This window comes from Halichoeres trimaculatus, unplaced genomic scaffold (genome assembly GCF_033239565.1).
Source record: "Halichoeres trimaculatus isolate MK-OKI-2021-1 unplaced genomic scaffold, fHalTri1.1 fHalTri1_scaffold_14, whole genome shotgun sequence".
Classification (NCBI taxonomy): domain Eukaryota; kingdom Metazoa; phylum Chordata; class Actinopteri; order Labriformes; family Labridae; genus Halichoeres; species Halichoeres trimaculatus.
In genome coordinates, this window is record NW_027437192.1 from 15,588,980 (window position 1) to 15,597,134 (window position 8,155).

At 40.2% G+C, this 8,155-nt stretch overlaps 1 protein-coding gene across 1 annotated transcript; it reads right to left on the reverse strand.

Annotated features, from left to right (window-relative positions):
• Positions 1 to 1,020: 1,020 nt before the first annotated feature.
• On the reverse strand, positions 1,021 to 7,491 carry LOC141803195 (replication protein A 32 kDa subunit-like). The gene is made up of 9 exons (XM_074687137.1): positions 7,335 to 7,491; positions 7,195 to 7,247; positions 6,995 to 7,096; positions 5,036 to 5,150; positions 4,871 to 4,941; positions 4,593 to 4,700; positions 4,413 to 4,490; positions 2,266 to 2,363; positions 1,021 to 2,149 (listed from the first exon to the last, which is right to left on the reverse strand). Exons 1-9 carry the CDS (start codon positions 7,345 to 7,347, stop codon positions 2,068 to 2,070), a joined length of 720 nt encoding a protein of 239 aa, XP_074543238.1. The 5' UTR covers positions 7,348 to 7,491; the 3' UTR covers positions 1,021 to 2,067.
• Positions 7,492 to 8,155: the final 664 nt, after the last annotated feature.

The following is an 8,155-nucleotide window of genomic DNA, read 5'->3' on the forward strand; positions in this document are numbered from 1 at the left end:
CATTTTAAAGCTCATAAATAACTTCCTCATTACAGCTTTGTGACTTGATGCTTTCCAATTATTTATTAGCATTTCATTTAGCTTGATTCCTGAAGCATGGGGTCAACATCCTCTGGGAAAAGAGAGCAGAGCAAATTTTGTGCCACAAAAAAAATCAAATCAATTATTGTTCTTTATCCCAAAAATAAATAAACAAATAAATAAAAAGAAACCTGTAGTTTAGAGTTCTTTTCTTTCAAACAACAGATGGGGATGTGCTGTCACAAATTACCACTGTAAATAAAAAAAAAAAAACCTCATCTTATCTTTTAAAACATAAAATAGCATTCAGCTGTCCCAAAAATCTAATTCTGGTTTGAGGAAACAAACTGTCAGTGTTGTAGGAGTTTAAGGTTCTTTTTTTCTGTTTCCATGTACTCCAGTCCAGAATGGAAACCAGCACCAGCCTTAAATTATTAATCCCTCTACAGCTGTCAATCTCCAGCTCCTTCAGATCTGAAGAGATGCAGGTTTTTTTTTCTTGAGCAAATGTGTCTGGAGTTTGGAGCTGCTCACATTCAGGAGTTGGAGCAAAGAAAAGAAGGATTCCCTTTTGAATCCAGACTATTTTAACACCCTGCTGTGAGCTAGTGGTGGCAAACAAAGATTGAATCTGCACATGTCTATCTTCATCTCCTCTTCAGGGATTCCCAGCAGGCCTCTCAACTCTTTATTCGACCCTGCGTTCAGGTCCCCTGGTGCGGTGCTGTCTGGGGTCTGAGGCTTTTCCTTAAGAATGTGGATCTGTTGAAATAACCCGGTTGGCATTGTGAAGTGTAATGGGATCCACTGAGGCTTTATGGTTAGAGGTCAACAGAAAAAAAAAAGAAAAAAAAAGGATTCAGAATTTTTTCCTTAAACTTTATAGCTCCAATTTGGACAAAACAGATTAGAGGTTTCTTTTTTTAACTCCCACAACTCAGAAGTGTTGAATCCCTGCAAGTTGAAAAGAAGAATTTAAACTGAACCAAGAGTTTGTACAATGCTAATTATTTCAGCAGTCCACACACTGTACAACTTACTATTTACACAGCCAAAGCTTCACTGATGATAAATATTGAATCGCAGTAACCAATGGGAGGAGCAGGGAACGGTCATGGACCAGATGCTTTTCACTTTCTTTTTTCATTTTATCCTCTTTTTTTTATGCCCCAACAGCTGTTCAGGTCCTTGAATGCTGTTCTTTCAAACATTCCTCATGTGAACTACACAGACATAAGACACAGAACTTCTTGTTTTGATTCCCAAAACTTTGGAAATCTGCCCTTAGGAATCAAAATATATTGAATTATCTATCAATTTCTGGTGTTTATCTTATCTTTTGTCTCTCCATTCTTTGCAGAGGTAATTTCAGACACTTTGAGCTCACTTCCTAGTCCGTCTGAACTCTCTAAAACATGTTGTTAGTGAATATCCACCTTGTGTTCAAACTGGAGGAAGAAACTGATAGTCCGTCCAAAACCATCCCTCTTACCCCCTCACCACACACTTCCCTCTCGTCACACATTGGCATGGAGGATCCTCCAAATTGAACGCCGTCCAAAACCTCTAAATGAGGAGTGAGAGTGGATCATTAGATGCTCAAGGTACACACCAAATCTGGCTAACTGATTAGTTGCACTGCAGGCCATTTCGTGTCATGCAGGATTCTCTTTAAATTGTGCTGTATAAATAAGAACATTGTTATGCTGCTACAGATTAAACCTTTAAATGAACAGTAATTTTTGACACAAGGGACACCAGGTACATCTGAAACTTCCTCCTTTATATACAGAAACGGACGTTTACTGGGCACTCACCAAACCTAAAAAAAATTAGAAACAAACTAAAATATTAAAACAGAAATAAGCCTGTGTACCAATCTTTACAGGCAACAAGTGAGCTGAACAGAGAGGCCTCCAGCTTCATTCAGTCATTAACAAATGAACTAAAACAACATAACAACAGACAGCAGTTGCTAACTTATATTATTATTATATAAATCATTATGTGGGTGCATCCTGATCAGTTTTCTTGGTTTAGATGTCTTCATTGACCTATAGCTTTGAAATGATTCTCATCAACGGTGGTGAAGATGTGACCTTCATAAACCAAAAACGCCAAAGACCGTCTGTTCAACAAAAAGAGGAAAAGCATCAAGGTTAGACTCATTTTGGGATCATTAATTTATCAGTTATCTATCAAAACTTGCACAGATATTCAAAGTAGTCAGATAAAACCTGGTACCTGAGGTCTCTCATACTGATGTATTCCAGCTGTCTCTTCAGCGCATCCAAAGAGATTCCTTCAAAGTGGACGGAAAACTTCCTGATGGCATCAAACACCTGACGGATCAATCAAGAAATTATTGCACAATGCTTCATATCTAGAAAAAAGGGGGTTAAATAAGTACTCAATGTAGTGTCACTCAGTTTTATCAGCAAAAACAGGAACAATGAAGAAGTTTCGTAAAGCAGCCTGGTCACAGTGTTGTCCAACTACAGATCTACCTTCAGTACCTCTGCTATGAAGCCATGAGTAATCCACAACCCTCACTATGAGAAAAGGGTAGGAAGTGTGACGCTGTTAAAAGCTCCAGAGTGATGCAAGAATTACACCCACCACAGAACCAAAGCTCTCACAAACAAAGGCAAAGGACAAACAGGCACAGATCCCCAGGGGTGTCTTTACGGATGAGCCTGGTGGGCTTGGACCTTGAAACCTCAAAATTTTGAGGGCAATCATCTATGGGGAGCATGTTGGTAAAACTAATTTCACCCTAGCTCCATTGGTTAGGATGAGGTGAAGAGGTTAGTATTTATCCTCTTTGTAGATAGCCAAGAAGTGCCCACCATAGAGTGTATATAGAGTGGACAGTGTGGCTCCGCCATTTATCGTTGTATGGTTTTGAAGCCAAACTACCCCTGTCACAGGCACAGTCATAAGAGCAGAGTGCAACCAGAGTCTGCGCAGTAGAGGCAATGAGGGATTCTGGGGGAATCTGAGTGGGGCTGGGAGACAAAAATAGTAACTTTTTTTTTCTTTTTGAGAGTCTAATCACTTCTTGACTCTACCTCCCGACATATTTTACAATTCTCGAAAAAATACACGAGAACAGTAGCTGTCAATCATTATTAAACGTTACATAAAGCCTCGTTTTTAACCTCATATAACTAATGAAAACGAAACGTTTAAGAAAAAAGAGGACTTGAATACAAGACAGCCAAATGATATCTTTAAATCACCACAACAATCAGACAAGAGAAACATTTATACGAGGAGTATTCATTTTTTAAAGTTTGACCACAGCCCATCTGGGATGGCTGGAAAGCCGTATTTTTTAACCTATACTGCAGCCAGTCACCAGGGGGAGCAGTTTTTTTATGGAGACTTCACTTCGAGCCAGGCAAGCGGACGTCCATTTTTTTACAGTCTATGGTGCCCACCAGTCAGTGAGGTCAGTCATGCCCTTATATGGGCAAAAATCTCAGGTTTAATAACTTCAAAAATATCAAGTATTAAAAAACAAAGCAGCAGGGTTGACTTCAGACTGGGTTTTAGTCTGCGTTCCATTTGTACTCAGAAGTCTCTAAAAATATTCAATTTCTGAGTGGGAACACCCAGCTGGAATGCCCCCTGAGGTCGGAATTTCCTACTTGTAAACTGGAGCCCCACACCACCCCCAATTTCCCAGTAGGAAATTCTGAGTTTAGGGGTAAACAGTAAATAAACTCCTGTTATATTCTTTTTATTTTAGAATTTCTGACTTGTGTTTGTCACAACAAATCAGCTGTATATATAGGATTATCTGATGTTTATATACAGAAATACTGCTGTTAAGGCAAGTTCTTCTGACTTGGCAACTGGAACTTAGAGATGACGTCACTCCCACTCCCGACTTCCCAGTCCCAAGTACAAATGGAACGCAGCATTAGTCTGTGGTAATGTCCCTGCTGGGTTGGGTGAGAACTTCAGACACCCCAAACTACACCCATGAATGAACTGTTCATTTATTGTTCGGCTGTGTTGTGTGAATGAGATTTTTTGCCCTATTCAGCTCAGTCTACAGAAATAATTGAGATGATTAAAAATTGAGGCAGATTTCTAATTTAGTTTTATTAGTTTCAGTATTTTTTTATTTATATATTTAGTTTTTGTTGCCATATGGGGTTGTTGTCAGGGGTGAGATTGAAAAATAGTCAGAAAAAGCATTGTGTTTTAAAAAGTCTAAACATCACACCACTTCAAGACATGCTGTAAAGTGAACAGTTTTTTTTATTATTTAAGTGTCTTTTTAATACTGAAACTGAAATGTCTTTTAAACAAATGGATAATGAATCAAGTCAGGGGACTAAAATCAACACTTAACCGAGTGAAACAATAAATCCACTAACCTGATACTGTAAGCTGGAAAAACCAGAGACTCCCCGGGAAGATGAGGCAGCTGAGATGTTCATATTCACATCGAAACCCTGAAAAAGGAACAAGAACAGATTTAAATACTTCCTGAACACATGGTTGAATGAGAGTTATAGATTCTGCTTCTCATCAAAACCTTTCACACTCTCCCGTACCTTTCCAGAAAGCTCCATATGTGCCCTTACCACCTCCAACATGTGGGATGTGATCTCATTGGAGTCCTGGAGACTACGGATATCCATGGCCAACAACGTCCTTTTACCCTAAAGCAAGCAAACCAAACTCATGCAGTTAGAGTACTTGGTTTTCACTGCGGTCACATTTCAGATGTCTGAGAGCAGTCACAAATTAAACTTCATCTTAAGGCTCAGTGGATGATTTTTGTTCATGCAAATCAGGCTCATCACCCTTTACCTCTGTTTTCATCACTTACACAGAAGTTGCGTAGACTTCCAATAACCTTCACATAGGTTCCAGGAGAAAATAATGTTGACAGGGCGTTAGCCTGTGGGAAACACAGTATATAATCTATTAACTATGAAACCAGCCATGTTTGATATACTCAAAAGTTTTCCAGATGTAGTCCAGGAGATACTTTCCTCTGAGGTGACCCACTGCCTTACACAGAGAAGAGGACCCGTCATGTCGTCCACAGAGTACTGAATGTTTGTCACAAAGGGAGCGTTAGCTCTGATGATGCCCACCACAGACACCTGCAGCAAAGAGAAAGCACAAATATTTTCCCTGACGATCTTTGTAGGTATGCACTGATACCGATTCCTGGTATCAGGTATTGATGTCCCTCAAAGCTGGATCGGTCTGAGTGGGTACAAAAGTTTAGAATTGAATATTCATTTCTGCACATTCTGAAGCATTGTTTTTACCAAACTGCAGGTAAACGTTTAAACATTTTACAGTTTCATTTAATATTAACTTCAGTAATTCCATATACTCATTTTTTGCCTATCAACTAAGGCAGTACCAGTCTTATCCCACAGTAGAGCATGCAGGTTATTATTTAAAGGATAAGTTCGGTTTATACAGCTTTTACATTGTTTATAGAATGAAGTAGAACAAAATACTCACCCAGAAGGCTTTCCTGATCCAAGCAGTACTTCGGGAGATATTTAGATCCAAAATCATGCAGCGGACGTCCCTATAATGGGATCCATCGGGGCATAGACAGCGCCGCTCCTGAAACTGCATTAATCGTCCAAAAATTCATGTTTTTCACCAATATTCCATCATGGTCCGCTCCGGGTTAGTCCTCTGCTGCAGTCTGTGTCACTCCAGACAGCGCTGTGTGGCTGTACTGACCTCTGAACTGACAAAGACTTTGTTTACGATTGCCCCTCTGCTCGTCGTCATGTAGCCTGCCGTCTTCCCCTGAAACAATGAGCCTCACAGAGCATACGCGGAGGGGCAATCAAAGTCTTTGTCAGGTCAGAGGTCTATGCCCCTGATGGATCCCATTATACGGACGTCCGCTGCACGATTTTGGATCTTAATATCTCCCAAAGCACTGCTTGGATCAGGAAAGACTACTGGGAGAGTATTTTGTTCTACTTCATTCTATAAACAATGCAAAAGCTGTATGAACCAAACTTATCCTTTAATACTGGTATTGGATCAGTATCAGTATCGGTCGATACCCAAAGCCCAAGTATCAGTGTCAGTACCAGAACCAAGAAAGTTGGATGGGTGCATCTCTTGTTCTTTATAACTGAAGTGAAGGGTTTGGTTCAGCAGTCTTTTTCAGTAAACAAAACTATAAATGAAGAGTTTATTTTTTCAGTGGAGTTTTGAATCGCACCCAGAAAGTTAGGTTATGGCAAACTATAATCAAAACTCCTGTCACCGTGAGATAGTGTGAATGATAAAACTGAAATGCTCTAGGCCATTTTCAAAAACGAATAACCTCTCTCATTCGTTTTTAAAAATACTTTTATCCACACGCACTGGGAAAATCAGCCGATAAGTGTGGCTTGAAGTGTGCCAAACCCAAATAGGCAGTGCTTTCCAGAAGTAAAACTTGTGCCAGCCAATTACACCCAGATACATCTGCACTCCAGCTCCACTCTGGTGCAGTTTGACTGCGTTTGACACCTCACATTGGCTGTTATGTTATATAGAGTGGACAGTGAGGCCTTTTACCATTGTACAGTTTCGAAGCCAAAATACTCCCGTTGGAGGTGCTGCCATTGTGGAGCCAGAGTCTGCACGGTAGAGGCTAAGAGGAACTCAGAAAGAATCTGACGATGCTGGGTGACAAAAATAAAATATTTTTACACAAGAACAGTAGCCGTCGATTATCATTAAACAAGACTTAAGCCTAGCTTCTAACCTCTTATGACTAGTGAGGGTTGTGGATTACTCTTGCAAGATGACGTCCCTGGGTTTTTTTTTTACAGTCTATGGTTTGGTCTGGCAAGCTGCGTGACTGACAGACAGCTGGACTCATGAGACCGAGGAGTTCCCGACTTCTCTAAATACTCTCTAGAGCAGAACTCGAGCCCTCTTTGCATCTGGAACAGTGTGTTTGTGCTGCAGCTCTCACCTGGTTCAGTTCTGAGTTGCATATTGCAAAAGAATCACTTCCAACTTCTGAAGCAGACAGCAGCTGAGACACAGTGCAGGGTAAAATCTGAAGAAATGCCCTCTGCGGAGAGATTGGGGTGAAGGAATCCATTTAAGTCAATATGAACACATCTTCAGATCTCTACATTTGTTTCATGATTTGACGGAAGACAGACACACCTTTGATATCACTGCTTTGTGGCTGTTCGTCCCAGCAGGGGACTGACTGCAGGCTGTGAAAGCACATGATACAAACCTCATAGACAGCAGAGATACTGCTCAGTGTTTTCTGTGTCTGATTGGAAAATGTTCAACCTTACCTTGGTTCCACATGACAAAATATCTTCAAATACAACCATCGCATGCGCAGACTCAAAGTTAGGTCAAAAACTTGGGAGCACAAAAGGTGAGAGCAGAAACAACAGTCAGACTGTGAGCACGGTGGGAGAGGAACTATCAGGTGTAGCTGTCAGCCTGCAGGTGTATTAAATTACAGCAATCAGCTGTGCCAAGCGCGAGAGTGAAGAGAGACAGGAAAAGTAAAAGCATATACACACCTATCATCTTTGGACACAGTTCATGTATTGTTTCATTTTCTTTTATTTAAAAATGCATCAATTCAACAGTGATTGACAGGTGTTCACCCCCACATTTCATAAACTTCATTTAATCTCTTCAAAATATTTTACAATAACAAGCCCAAAAATTGTTCGTACAAAAGAGTGAGAGTAGAAGTTTACCCGGTTTTAGTTTGGATCTTTAATTTGACATGAATCAAGGTGTTGTTTCTCCGACACAGGACAAGTTTCATGTAAAGCTTAGCCCTGATCCAGGACCCAGAGATGATGGATCATTGTCCTGTTCTGGTGCGTCTTTCTGTCAGTGACATGTTCTTCTTTAACATGCCAAACATTCACTTTTTCCATCTGGTGAGTTCTAAATAAAACTGTTTGATTTAAATGCCAACAGAGCATAATCTATATGCAATAGGGACGCATGTGAAATTTGACCATATCAGAGGTTTGTTTAGCAGATATCTAAAGCTGATGTGATGCAACTCGTGCACAAATGTAATTCTGCAAAACATGCTCAGAATCGTAACACATGACTAGGATAAAGGATGTTTAACAGTTACAGTGCA

Excerpts from the sequence above, each read along its gene's own strand:
- LOC141803195 (XM_074687137.1), bottom strand. Across the intron at positions 7,097-7,194 it reads ACAAAGCAGTGATATCAAAG|AGGGCATTTCTTCAGATTTT; the intron begins GTGTGTCTGTCT and ends ATCTCTCCGCAG. Across the intron at positions 4,701-4,870 it reads GAAGTCTACGCAACTTCTGT|GGTAAAAGGACGTTGTTGGC; the intron begins GTAAGTGATGAA and ends TGCTTGCTTTAG.